This window comes from Cystoisospora suis (assembly GCF_002600585.1).
Source record: "Cystoisospora suis strain Wien I chromosome Unknown contig_3436, whole genome shotgun sequence".
In the NCBI taxonomy this organism is placed as follows: domain Eukaryota; phylum Apicomplexa; class Conoidasida; order Eucoccidiorida; family Sarcocystidae; genus Cystoisospora; species Cystoisospora suis.
In genome coordinates, this window is record NW_027156231.1 from 9,236 (window position 1) to 23,666 (window position 14,431).

General features: G+C 42.2%; 2 protein-coding genes across 2 annotated transcripts in view; one reads left to right on the top strand and one right to left on the bottom strand.

Annotated features, from left to right (window-relative positions):
* Positions 1 to 5,678, bottom strand: part of CSUI_006700 (lipoyl transferase) — a 6,305-nt gene extending 627 nt beyond the window's left edge. The window contains exon 1 of the mRNA XM_068066853.1: positions 684 to 5,678. Coding sequence (XP_067921173.1) covers positions 1,458 to 4,565 — 3,108 coding nt within the window. The 5' untranslated portion in view covers positions 4,566 to 5,678 and the 3' untranslated portion in view covers positions 684 to 1,457. The remainder of the gene's footprint in view (positions 1 to 683) is intronic.
* Positions 5,679 to 6,697: 1,019 nt separating this feature from the next.
* On the top strand, positions 6,698 to 14,150 carry CSUI_006701 (uncharacterized protein; the record flags this gene model as incomplete). The annotated part of the gene is made up of 8 exons (XM_068066854.1): positions 6,698 to 7,853; positions 8,561 to 9,489; positions 10,242 to 10,352; positions 11,327 to 11,422; positions 12,283 to 12,380; positions 13,280 to 13,319; positions 13,433 to 13,683; positions 14,072 to 14,150. The coding sequence occupies exons 1-8, from the start codon at positions 7,580 to 7,582 to the stop codon at positions 14,148 to 14,150; spliced, it is 1,878 nt and encodes a 625-aa protein (XP_067921174.1). The 5' UTR covers positions 6,698 to 7,579.
* Between the last annotated feature and the right edge of the window lie 281 nt (positions 14,151 to 14,431).

Here is a 14,431-nt window from a genome sequence, read left to right on the forward strand (position 1 = left end):
ATAGATAGATAGATCATAGATAGATAGATAGATTAAAGATAAATAGATACAGATTGTTGTCTCAGGAAATAGCTGTTCTACCGGCAGATAGAGAAATCTAGACTGTTTGTTCGTATCTCCTACACTGTAAGGGATCAATTGTGTGAGTACTTGTCGATAGATAAAGAGAGCCAAACTCTGCTTCTGGCTTTACTTTTACGTCGTTTCAAACCTTTCTGTATCCTCTTTCTTCACCGATTTCTCCTCTCCTTTCCTCTTGAGTATAACAGAGACAACCTCATACAGATCTAAGGTCTCCTTTAGCTCCCCCTTCAAACTTTGTGTTGATACGTCAACAGGGATGGATAGGGACATACATACAGATTGTTATGTCAGCAAGTAACTGTTAGCTGTGCTTTATCGATAGATAGAGAGATTTGACGTAAGAGATCTAGACGACACCCTCCTAGCCTCTTTATGTGGAAAGCGAATCGAGATATGTATCCTCCGATTCTCGAAAAGAAGAAGACATCGATAAGTTATGAAAGACACAGAGAGAGAAAGAGCATCTGTTGTATTTGCATCCATACAGTCTTTCAGCTATTGAGGCGAGGGCTGACCCAGTAAGACGTCTAGCCCGATGCACGAGGACTACGCCGACGAAGAAGAACATTGATCAAGGACCAGGTGATAGCGGAGCGTACTTTACGGAGCAGGAAAGCGTATCTTGTTTAACTTTGCAGTCTCTCTTCAGAAGACGGAGGAAGTTGTCATTTCGATCGATGGATCTCTCAGATTTTCTTTTCTTTCTCCCTTCCAGATGTGACTAAAGCTTAGAGATGTAAAGATGACCAACCTTCCCGAGACACAATGGGGGAGACAAGAAAGTCGACTTTTCCTACTCATATCAGGAGAGAAAAACAACTGAAGTCTGAAACACATGTGTAGGAGGATAGACTCCATTTCGGGTGTATATACACCTCAACATATCATCCGGTGTATATACACCTCAACATATCATCGTACCGTCAAACGCTTTGAAGCACTTCCGCGAACAACATTAGCAAAGCAGCAGGGAAGGCTCTATTCTTTTGAAAAGAGAGATTTATCGAGTTAAAAAGGAAGAATCCTTCTCTTTCGATGGTATCTTATCCTTCATTCACTCACATGGACAATTGCAAAATAGAAGAAACGAAAGAACAGCTAGCTACTTTCTTGGTGTCAGTCCCTTAGGCTTGAATCAAAACTTCAATTTCTTTAGTGGGTAGAGGGCACTTTGAGACTGCTGTCTCTTCATTCTCGTTAAAGAGAACAGGAAATACGTCCTAATACACTTGCCGTTGTTATCTCTAGAGATCGACAGCATACTTCATCTACACAGAAAGAAAGATTCCTTCACAGGAGACAGACATGCATATGCATACCTAGAAAGTGGACAAAGAGAAAGAGAGAAGAACCGCCTTCCTCTCCTTCTCAATTTATACAAAAGTGACCAAACTTAGATTAAAGACTTTTGCAAATTCCTCTAGAAGAACTCTTGACACTAATCTCATCAGACCGTGGTCGTCGATCAGATCTCTCTCTTCCCGGTTGAATCGATCCTTCACCATCGATTTCTTTACACCTCCCTTTTCTCTCTCTTCCTCTTCTTCAATTTCATCCTTCTTGTTCTTCTTCTCTCTTTCTTTCTCCACTGTCTCTTTCTCACTTTTTATATCTATTCCTTCTTCGGTTATCTTCTTCTTTCCCTCTGATCTCTCTAGTCCTTCCCTCTCTTCACGATCTTCTGGTGTCTCTTCCTCTTCCTGTACACGTCGATGCTGTTCACCAACGTGACAATCGACGAGTTTCGAGACTAGCCATTCTTTGATCCTGCCAGTAATAGAATCCTTAAGACCACACGGGATGATCTTGTTAAATCCATCAAGATCAATCGAGACATTCAGAGCCAAGCCATGATGAGAAATCCACTTCTTCACTTTTACACCTATAGCACACACCTTCTTCCCTTTTAACCATACCCCTGGCCTACCTCTTATTCTCACTCCTCCTTCTTCTTCTTCTCCTCTTTCTCCTTCTTCTTCTTCATCATCTTCTCTTGAAGGTCTTTGTACTTCACTTGTGTCTCCGTCGTTCTCAGCATTACTTCCACATCCCTTGCAATTCTTCTTCTTCTTCTTCTTTTGGTTCGTTCTCTCATTCCCCTCTTCGCTTGTCAGCTGATTCTTCTTCTTCTTGTCGTTCATCTCTTTCTTCTCTCTCCATCTATCACTCAACTTAGGATAGAGTAGAGAGAAGTCGGCTAACTTTTCTCTTCTTTGGAGACGGCGAAGTGTATTGATGACGACCTGTTCTAAAGAAGACACATAGAAGTGGAGGTCGCATTGCTGAAATCTCAAGTTCAAGATAGGATACAGCACCAATTGACCTGGCGCATGATACGTCACCTGGCCTCCTCGCTCTACTCTCCAGACAATCTGCTCATGTTCTCTCTCTTCTTCTCTTTCAGAGGAGAATGAAGAAGACGAGGAAAAGAAAGAAGATGAGAAAGAAGAAGAAGAGGAGAGACATCTTTCTCTGTTTCTTTCTTCGCTCTTACCAGAGTGAGAGCGGAGTTGATCTTCTTCTCCTTCTTCTTGAATGTGTCTTTGATCGTGAGAAAGAGAAGAAGCAGAGAGAGGATGAAAAGGAGCAGGTGGCGAACTTTGTCGTTCTTGCGTCTTAGCAAGATGAAGAGAACGTGCTGACTTTGATTGAAGGAGAAGAAGATCTTTCAAAATCTTCTCGAGAGAGCTCCAGCATCCGTCCAGCGTGAAGAGTTCCTTCTCTTCTTCTTCGCTCATTTCAAGCTGTCTGATGGAACTCTTGAAGTAGATATTCTCTGAAGAACCTCCTTGGCCGAGTGTATATACACCTGGATGTTGAAGGAGTATCGCGTAATCATACGATGAAGACTGTGGAGAAGTAGAAGACATTCCCGGGGAGAAAAGCCTCCAATGAGGAGAAGAAGAAGAAGACAACGTAGAAGAAGAGGAAAGAGAGTCTGGAGAAGAACGAGAGACGTTTTCTTCTTCTTCTTCTTGTCTCGAAGAGAAGTCGATCTTCTTAGAAGAAACATCTTCTTCTCTTCTATCATGCGTTCTCTGATCGAAAGAAGAGAAAGAAGATCTTCTTTCTTTCTCTTCTTCTTCAAGTTGCTTTACATCGAATAGCTGAATCTTCATGAGAATCTGTTGAAGCTTCCAGGCTAATTCGTAAGGCACCAAACGGTCGCTGAAATCCAAGACAACACACTTTCTTCTCTTCCTCTTCTTCTTTCTCATCTCTTTCTTTCTTCTTTTCTCTGTATCTCTATCTGTCTCTTCTTCTTCTTCTTGTGCCTCTTCTCTTGAAGACTCTATAGACCTTTGCCCCTGTCTTATCAACGAGATGAAGGCAGACACGTCTTTATCATCTTGCACTCTGTAACTTCGATCTTCTTCTTCTTCTTCCTCTTCTTGAAGAGAGAGAAAAGAAGAGAAAGAAGAAGAAGGGAGTACCCCACTCTCTGTCTTCTTCTTCTTCTCGCTGTGTGTAAGATTTCTTATGCCGTGATTTCCCTCTCGATCGCTTCCATCTCCTAATGGAAGTTTAGACAGAAACGAAAGAGCTTCTGCTTCTGCTTCTTTCTTTCTTTCGCGCTCCTTTGAGAAAAGGCCATCCGATAGAGAGTTTTCACGACCGTTGCTGCGAGAGAAATCTCTATCTATCCCGGAGGAGTTAGCCAAACAGAAAGACCTCTTTAGAGAAAGCTTTCTACTGTAGGAGGGATAGATATGATCGTGTCCTTTAAGAAGAGAAGATTGAAGCAGACAAGAAGAAAGAAAGAGATGTCTGTTTCTCTTCAAGAGGGAAGAGTGACTTAGGTGGGAGAAAGAAGGAGAAGAGATAGGAGATAGGAAGGATGAAGGAGACGAAAAAAGAGAAACAGAGAGAGGAGTAAGGAAAGCTGAGAAGGAGAGAGAAGATGTTGAAGAAGAAGAAGAGGGAAAGTGTGTATCTGTCTTCTCTTTCTTTGCAAGAGGAAGATGTCGAGATGACGGAACGTTCTTTTTGATCTTAGTGATGCGAACGAAGGGAGAAAAAGAGAAAGAGAAAGAAAGCTCCGAAGGTTGTTTACAAGGGAGAGAGGAATGGTCTAATGTGATAGAAGAAGATCGCCATGCTAAAGATTTCTTTCCGTTATTTCTGACGTGTCGAAGAAGTGGAGCAGAAAAAGAAGAAGAAGACGTACTCCTTGAGAAGGTCGATGCGGGAGAAGAGGACCCGGGAATTTTTCTCTCAAGTGGTTTGTGTGTAGGGAGAAGAACAAGGCCTTCTGAGAGGAGAAGATGATGGTGCAAGTGACAGGGAGAAGAAGAAGAAGTTATCAGGTGTATATACACCTCAATAACAAGAAGAAGAGATAGTGAGAATGAAGCGAGTCCATTCTTTTGCCGAGGTAAGGAGAGGAGAAGGCAGAGTCGATCATTACTATGAAGAGGAAGAAGAAGCGAAGCTACCAAAGACTTAAAGAGAAACATGAAGAAAGAAAGAAAAGAGCTCATTGAAGAGAAGGGACGGAGAAAGAAAAGCACAGGAGAAAGAGAGAGAAAGAAGAAGAAGAGGGAGAAAATGACACGGGCAGATAAAAAGAACAGGCAAATCTCTTCTTTTCTTTCTTCTGTCTCATTCTTCGGAACCCCCCCAGTGACACATGATGTCTCTTTGTCTTTTCATATGTGAAGTCTTATAGCCATGGAGTCAACGTAGAAGAGGAATGAAAAAGACCAAGAAGAAAAGAGGAATGATCATCCTCCCTATATATCTCGCTATCTCTATCAGAAGTCGATAAGAAATGATCTTTCTCCTCCTCTTCTTTCTCTTCCTCTTCTTTCTCCCTCTCACTCTAACCTCTTCCTTTCATGAGGATTGAATCGCAGACACACACGCACCGGTCTAGAGTCTCTTCTTCCTCTTCTTTCCACAATGAGAGAAAGAAAGTGTAGTAGACTAGCACAAGATCTCTTTTTCTTTTCTTTCCATCCGGCAAAGAAATGAGGTGTAGAAAGACTCCATGGAAATCCAGGTGAAAGGAAGAAGCAAGCTGCTGAGAAGTTTCCTTCCACAGTTTTCAGAACGAAAGAGAACCAAAAGAACGCGACCGATCTTCTCCCGTTTTCCCGGGGTGTATGTACACCTCATCGTCCGAAAGCAAGAGAAAGGTTTGTGGAGGAAGAAGAAAGAAGAGAACAACTCAGTCGTCTTTCTTTTCGATTCTACTGGGGAGTCCTCCTTTCTCCGTGTCCAAGGTGCAGAAGAGAAAGAAAAAAAGAAAAGAAGAGAAGAGAAAAGGAAGATACGGTACTTCTTTCTCGCACTAGATGTGGATGACGCGAACGGACAATAGAGATAGAGAGATAAGACAGAGACAGAGAGAGAGAAGAAGAACGTAAAAGATGTCTATCAAAATGAAAGAGAGACGCAAAGACTGGTGCAAAGAAGATGAGTGGGTCCGAGTGCAAGAAAAATGAAATGAAGAAGAAGGGGTTAGATCATCGAAGAAAAGTTGTACAGCAGAGGAGGGAGACAGAGACAGAGACAGGAGGAAAAGACAGAAAGCGAGATGCAGGAGGACATGATTCAGGCCCCGCTCCATCCTGCCTCTTAAGGGGAGATGTCATCTTTCTCGTTTCTTCTGCTTCTTTCTCGGTTTTATCGAAGTCTTTGCTTTCTGTGAAGAGAAGAGAATTCTCATCTCCGATGAGAAAGAAGATAGACAAAGAAAGATCCATCGTCCACTGGGTGTATCTTGGAATCTCTAGAGATAAAGAGAAAGCAAAGGAGAGACCGAAATTTGGAAGAAGATTAAAGACGTTGAGAGAAGCAATGAGAACGAGGAGCTTGAAAGAGAAGAGATAAGGAGGATTCCTCATGAGAAGATTGGGTAGAAGAAGAAGAAGAGAAGACCAGGGTAAATGGGAGAAGAGAATAAGATAGCATATGAAAGTCTACAGATGATATGAAAGTGTCTACATAGATAGATATATAAATGCCGAGGTCGAGTATATTGTGAAGTCGGGTTATCCTTAGCTTTATGTAAGAATAGAGGGGCGTGTATGCTATTCGCTAATGCGAGAGGTGACTTTAGCTCTTGTGAAAAGACCGTCTGTTGTTGCTTGTGGTGATGAGGAAGAAGAGAAAGAGAGGGCAGTGAATGGTGTAGTTTTCACCAAGCGGATGGACAGAAGAGGATTGAGAAGGACCGAAGACGACCGGAAGATACATGAGAAGTCCCCGAGGTGTACGTACAGCGGAAGAAAAAAGATACAGAGTGCGGGGTTCGAACCCGCGACCTTCTGCGTGTAAGGCAGACGTGATAACCACTACACCAACTCTGCTGATGGATTGTCTGTCTTTCTTTCCTCTTTTTCTTCTTCTTCTTTTTTCTCATCTTCATTCTGCTTTATTGTATTAGTCTGTCATCGATGTGCCTAGCTGTCTCTTCGGTAGAAATGAGTTAGCTCATAAAGACCCACTCATACGCTCTCTTAGTCTAGGTGAGGTGAAGATGAATGAGAAAGGAGTGATCGATTAGCTCTGGACGTTCACAGCCTATGCATGCGTGCATGCAATGGAGGTTCTTCATGTTGAGAGAGATGATAAGGATTTCTTGTCGTTCTCCGCACAAAATTCTTCAAAGGATTATGGTTCTCTAAAAGTCGTTTTTCTTCATTGAAGGTGCCCTTTTCTTTTCTTTCAATTACCAGAAATTTTTTCTCCAAGGATAGGAGGGACGAGCTCTCGATGAAACGAGGAAGACCGGGTCGGCTGTCTTCACAGCAGACAGACAACTCAAGAAGAAGGCTCTTCTTGTTTCTCGCAGCATCTTTGGACCCATCTTCTGTGGCGTAACTTTCTTCTTTCTTCTTCCTACTCCCTTTCTGTTAGCTATCATCCTTTTTCTTTTTTCTTGTATCTGTCTATCTGTCTTGTCTTTGCTTTTCTCTCTAGTCGATCTTTCCATTGCACACCACTTCACGTTGCTGCCTTCTCTTTCGTGGCCTCTTTCTGCTCATAGCCTTTCTGAATTCCTTCCGTTTCTTCTTTTCTCTTCTTTCGTCTTCTCGCCCTCTTGCTTCCTCGCTTTAACCGGCACCTTTGATCGACTTTCTCTTTTCCAGAAAGCTACGAAGAGAAAGAAGTCTCCCCTGGGCTCTTCCTCGCTTGCTCTGTCAGCATCCCTTCTCATCTCGTAAAGAAGAGAGGAGGAGAGAGAAAAAGGCCTTGGTGATTGAAGGATTGCTGATGTGAGTAAAGCTTCGCCACTCTTCGTCGCATTACATCCTCTCTTCCTTCTTTTCTTCCTTTCTTTATTTCTTTCTGCAAAAATTGCCACAGGGACTTACCTGAGATTTATGAAAGACGAGACGGGATGTCCGAGGGAGAGAGCAAGAGAGAAAGAGAGAGAAGAAGAAGAAGAAAGATAGAAAGGGAAGGAGGTTAGGTTGGCGGTCTTGTTCATAAAGAAGGAGATCTTGCTTTTGAGAGGACAGAGAAGAAGACTGTGAGAAGAGACAAGATGGATCTCCATCATAGCAATGGAGAAGATGACATTTCTCTTTCTTCTTCTTCTTGTTCATTTTCTACTGTTTATGAAGATGAGAATGAGAGAGAATTACTTCTTTCTGATACTGAAGAAGAAGAACAGAACAGTCGACTTCCCAAAAGAAAGATGGCCGTCACCCGAACGTCTTATCGTAGCAAAGAGAGTTCACAACGAAAGAAAACCCGTGAGGTGTATATACAGCTGAAAAAACAGTATCTTGCCGCGCGTATGTACGGAGGCTATGAAGGTAAGAAGATCTTCTTCCTTTCCACATTCTTCATTTGACTTCTTCTCATTTTTCCTCAGTCTCGTTCTCTCTTGTCCTCTCTCGTTTCTTCTGTCTCTCGTGTATATACACGGTGGAGTAGGAAACTGCTCTATGCGAAGAAAGGGCCTTTAATCAGCGCCCTCTTACATCCCCCCAACCCAATGCACTTCTTCTCTTTCTTCTCCTCCTCCTCCTGTTGCACTTGGTAGAACATCTCCTTTCTTCTTATCTCAATCTTTCGATAAAGAAGAAGAGAGAGTAGAAGATGACTTCTTTCAGTCGTCTTCTCTTCTCTCTTCTTCTTTTTCTTCTTTCTCCTTCTTCTCACACCTGTCCCTCTAGACCTCTCCTTCTCGAATACATAGATACGAAAGGAGAAAGCGAGCTAGGTAAAAATGCCTCGTCTCTTCTTCCCTCTCCGGAAAATATGTACATCCTCTCTGGATTCTATCCCTGCCTATATATAGGTATGCGTAGGTGTCTAGGCTTCTAGATTCATATAGAGGAGGTACATAGAGAGTTAGGAGATCGACTCACGTCATGCGAAGTACTCTTCAACTCTTTGCATGCCTGGAGGCTGGTTTGTGAAGCTTCTTCTAACGACTTCTCGTAATTTTATTCTCTTCTTCTTCATCCCTTTTTAGAACGGTGTGTTTTCCCTTCTCTTTCTTTGTCTTTCTCTTTAGAGATGTTAATTTTGGCAGATCTTCTTTATTCTTTGGCCCATCCCCCACCTTCTTTCGACCTTGGACATTCTCCTTCTTCTTCCTCTCATGACACCCTACCAACTTCTTCTTCTTCTCTCCTTCCTTCATGTTCTTATATGATATGCTCTTCTTCTTCTTCTCTTCATACAAGGATGTCTAAGTCACCTGTGCTTTCTTCCTCTTCTTCTTGTTGGAGGTTCAAGTCTTTAAGAAAAGACAGATCTCTATCTCCCTCATCTACATCTACTTCAGATCTTTCTGAAGAGACACAATCTTCTCTTTCTCCTTCTTCTCCTCCTCCTCTTTCCTCGTCTTTATCTTCTTTCTCTCCTCCAGCTCGGCGACATTTTCTTTCTTCTTCTTCCTGTTCACATCGAGAAACTGCTTCTTCTTTTCTCTCTTCTTCTTTTCTTTCTCGCACTCTCAATGAAGAAGATATACACAGCAGAGAAGAGAGAGAAAAGAAAGAGTTGACAGATCTCCTCAGAGAAAGAGATGTAGACATAGAGACACCATCCAGCTCTCTTAGAGAGAAACAAGCAGAAGAAGAGAAGAAGAAGAAAGCGTTTTGCTGCGAAGAGGCCCCATGTACACCTGAACGGAGCGAGAAGAGTGAGAAGGAGGTGAAGAAGAAGATTGAAAGAGCAGAAGAAGAGAAAGAAGAGAAGAAGAAGAAGATTCTTGAGAGAAGAAAGAAGCACAATGATCGAGAACAAAGAGAAGGAGAGATAGCAGAAGGAAGAGGAAGAAGATCTTGTCCTCTCTATCAAGTGGAGAGTCTGTTTTATTTATGTGAAGCCTTATATGCATGCAAACAATGGAAGAGATTAGGATTTCTTCTCTTCTCTCGCCATCTTTCTCTTCTGTCTCAGCACCCTGCTCTTCTTCTTCTTGCTTCAAAACTGCTTGTAAGAAAAAGAAAAAGAAGAAGAAAAGAAGGACTTCCTAAGGAACACAGCAGACAACACATCTTCTTCGGGGGATGACAGACCCGTGCCTTTTCTTCTCCCTCTTCTTCTTCTGCATATCACATGTAGACAATCCTTTCTCTCTCTCTTTCTTTTCCTCCTTCCTTCTTCCTTTCTTTCTTTCTTTCTTTCCAAAGAAGTAACGGTTTTCTTCTTCTTTTTGACAGTAGAAAAGCCAGATGAAGAAAGAGTGCTGTACGATTTGCTCCTCTCCGTAGTGTGGGGACAGCAAGACTCATTTCCTTACTTTCTTTCTCTAACCTGTCTTTGCTTAAGTGTACATACACTCCACACAGGAAAAGGGAGACAGAGAAAGAGAGAGAGAACAGGAGTCTTGCCTGTTCACTTCTCTCTCTCGCTGTCTTTCTTAAGAAGACACACTTACCCCCTTCCTTACTTTATCACACAGAAACATCTCTTCCTTTTCTCTCCAGACAGAGGAAGAAATCTCTGTCTCTATCTATCTATCTATCTCTAAACATCCATTTATCTCTCTTTCTTCGATCTATCTATCTGTCTATCTTTAGTCTCTTTGTATCCTGTCTCTTTCTTGATGTGTGCTCTTCTTGGGGTGTAGAGAAGAAGTTCTCCATACATGTCTGAGGTCTTCTCTTCTATCTTCCTATTCTTATCTTCCTTCACACTTTCTCTTTCTTCTCCTTTCTTTTCTTCTTTTCTTTCGCTTGTTTCAGTCATTGAAGCAAGAGCATCGGGAGTGTATTCTACTTCTTCAACAGCATCGACATACTTGGCTGGCGCAATCGACGTCATCCGTCCCCTCTCTTCTTGTCGACGCGCTTGAGGTGTGCTATCTCTCCATACACATATACATATATACATAGGTATACATACATGTATATATAGGTATACATGTCTACGTGTATATGCTTGTGTGTATATATCTATATCCCGATGTGCATGCATAAGTCTCTGAGTTGCCTTCTTCTTCTCTTCCTGCTGTTCAATAGAACGAAGGGGCTGCGCGGGATGGATGACCTACCTTTCTCTCCGCTCTTGTTCCTTTCCTTCTTCTCTTCTTTTCTCGCTGTGAATTGTCTCCGTCTTCTATTTGACAGAAATAGAGAGTCTGTATTTCCGTATGTCTGTCTATGTGCGTAGAGACTTCGCCACCTCTATGCATTGTATGTACATAGTGACGTAGATCCCTTATGTGTAACGGCACTGACGCTATCTACCTAGCATGTCTTCGTAGCAAGGAGTATCGTCCGACTCCAGAGAAGAAGAAGAAAAGCTTTCCCTTCTTTCTTTCGCTGTAGATCACTCAATGTGTAGAAATAGATTCCAAGACGGTTAGAGACGGCTACATGATATGGAGGAGGCTTTTCAAACGAAGCGTTCTTGTGCCTACTTTTTCTCTTCTTTTTCCCCTGAAACGCCGGGCTGTTTTCTCTCGTCAACATTCCCACCTTTTATCTGTACCCAGAGGTATCTATACACATGGAGATAGCTATCTCTCTCTTTCTCTCTCTCCATATATATATATACATACAAGCCTGTACGATATATACATATTCATTAATGTATATACGTCTTCAGTCTACAGGCTTAAAGAGAAATAGAGAAGAAAGTGTGATAAATAGAGAGAGAGAGAGTGTTGTCAACAAGGGGACTTACTTCCATACATCTTGTCAAGACTTTCCTTCTTCCTCTCTCTTCAAGTTCTTCAGATCTTCTCTCGGTTGATCTCCTCACGCCTTTCTTTCTTTCTTTCTTTCTTCCTTTCTTTCTTTCTTTCTTTCTCTGTCTCGTCTCTTAGCTTTCTCTTGCTGTAGCTTTACAACGCGCCGGGAAGTTCCAGGAGGCTCTGATCGTTCTCTGCGAATCTTATCGGAGACAGCCTATGCAACCCAAGGTCGGCTTATAAACGGAGAAAAAGGAGAATAACCAAGGCTTTCTTCTTTTTCTTCTCTCTCGTCTTCTCTTTTGACGCTTTAATTGGTCCTTGTTCATGTATAGAATCTGAAAGGGAATAGGTGAAGACAGACACTGGTTACATGGTGGCTTTTATGAGAGATGTCTAGCTGATTTGACTGATACTCTTGAAAGTCCTTCGTTCATTCAGTCTATGTATTATGAATAGATATCTACACAGACATACATATCGTCGCATACTCAACCTTCTTATATAGAGAAAGTTATGCACGCATTTGCCTATGATGCCCTACATACTCATCATATACACAGATATGTATACATACATACATACGCAGACATACTCCTCTCCTTCATATATGATGGTCTGTATACATGCATATAGAGTTAGATATACTCATACGGTTGCTATATAGAGGTCTGTATAGATACATACATATGCATATATACAGTTGCTGTTTCTCGGAGGTGCATCCGCAGACATACAGAAAGTTAGCTAGATCTATTGCCTCGTCTGCGGAGACGGAGGGGGGGGAAGGCGTGGTGAGTCGGACACTATTGGAGATAGCTAGCTAGCTAGCTAGCCAAGAGAAGACACACATACTGCCAAACCTGTAAGGAGACACCCGGGGAGAGGTCAACTTCTTTGCTTCTCTTGATTTTTCTTCTGTCGTCTCTTCTGTCTCTTCATCTTTCTTGAACTTTCTTTGTTTCTTCTGCTCTTTGGTTCCTCTCTCCTCCCTTTTTCTCTTGTCCTCTTTCTTCATCTCTCTTTCTTTCTTTCCTCCTTGTCGTGAGTTTCCTTCTTTCTATGTTTCTTGCATGCATGCATGCGTTCAGCTTCTTTTTGCCTTGTTTGGTAGTGGCGCCCTACGGCCTGAAGAAGAACTTAACCTTCTGAAAGCGACGTCTTTCTCCTTGGAAAATCTCTGGGTGAAGTAAGAGAGAAAGAAATTCTACTCGACAACGTTCATACACACATGGAGGGATGATACAAGAAGAAGACATACACAGAGAAAGAATGAGGGAAAGACAGAAGGAGAGAAACAATTAGAAGAGTGAAAAGAGAGAGATAAAAGTCACATACACAGAGAGATAGATAGATCGAGTCAAGATAGCTAAGTAAATACATGCTCCTCGGTTATGTAAAAGAAATTCTCTTGGCGTTTCGTGCTGCTCACGTCTATCTTTAATCTATCTATCTATCTTTATCTATCTATCTTTGATCTATCTATCTATCTATCTTGATCTATCTATCCTTAATCTATTTATCTCTTTGTATGGGTTGCCTTGTGGAATGGTGTGAAGTCGTATTGTAGGTATGGACAGAGGGAGGGAGGGAGGGAGGTGATCTTCTTTCTTTTTCTTCTTTTCTTTCTTGTTCTCGGCAGTTTGGAGACTTTACACTCGCTTGTGTCTCAGGAGGTCTTCGTTCCCTAGATCTTCCTGTCGTAAACGCATTTTGTTTTTTTTTCTTTATGTCCTTGTATGTATCTACCTATCTATCTATCTATCTATCTGCACGCCGTCTCGATATACATATGTGTCTATCTATATGTGTATATAGATAGATCTGTGTCTTGGGTGATCTCCCCGGTTGCTGCCCTTCAATGCTGTGGTGGATGTACAGCTCGGTCCATTTGTCTCTCTTCAATACGTTTGAATGTCTGTCGTTCTTGCTCTTCTGTCCTTCTCATCTTCTGCAACTCTCTAGTGTAAACCTCTCTTTCTCTCTCTCTCTTTGCTTTCCTCATTTCCATGTCTTCATTCTGTGTGTTTCTTTCCTCTTTCTAACCTTCTTCTTCTTCTTTGTCTTTTCTTTTTCTGCATTTTCCAGACATCTCACCGTGGCTCTCATATCCGCAACAAGGGGAGAAGTGAGTGCTCTCTTCAACTTTCTTTCTTTTCTCTTTCTTTCTTTCTTTCTCACGTGTTCTTTCTTTCTTTCTTTCTTTCATGTATTGTATCTATCCTTATGCTTGTTTCACAGGAACCTTCTGACATCTGGATGAAAGTGTGCTCTGAAACGGACCTCCTTCAGTCCTCTCAGCAGCCTTCTTCCTCTTTCTCTTCTTCCTGTTTCTCTTCTTCTTCTCCTCCTCCTCCACGTCCTCCAGGGCTTCAAGGCATGCCTTTAGTCGTAGGCCTGGGAGGCAGGTGTCTCACAGTTCAAGATGTCTTAGAGTATATTGAAGATATGTATCCTTCTTCTCATATACCTCCCGAAGCTCTCTACTCCAGGTAAGGGGTGTCTCTGTTGTGCACGCACACCTATTTTCACTCATTCTTTCTCTTATCTCGCTACTGTACATATCTAGATACCTAGACCGAGAGTGTATGCATGAATATGTTTAAGTGTGAATATGTATGTAGAGGGCAGGTGTAGGGAGCTCTGTGTCTGCGTCTAGATAGATCTACTCGTGTCTACCTCTCCTAGTGTTGCGCTTGGCTCTATGATGGATCTGCTTCACTCCTCTGAAGTCTTTCATGTAGAGAGAGACATCACTATAAACAGGGGACTCACAATCTATCTAATTCTATGGAGGATGAATATGTAGGGTTTCTGTGGATGTCGCTATGTCTGAATCTAACCGTGTGTCTACTTGTGTCTACTTGTGTCTACTCGCAGTGTGAATGTAACGATTCAGGCTTTCCGGGCGTATAGGAAGCACAACCTTCCCCTAGCCTTGGCTATAAGTGATTTGTAAGTCCCACCTCTTCATGCGTTCCTTCTTCTTCTTCCTTTCTCTCTCTTTCTATTCTCTTATCGGAATCGCAGTCTAAATGTGTTTCTCTCTATGAGCTGAATTCTTAAGGAAGTCGACGAAGAAGACGGACAAAAAGAAGAAAAGAAAGGAAGATGAAGAGAGAGAAGAAATAACGTTTTGCATGTCCTCTTCAATCCTTTTCTCTTCTCTATCTCGTCATGTGTTATACTCAGATTTTGTAGGGATTCTTTCTCTCTTTCTTCTTATCTGTCTCCCTGTAG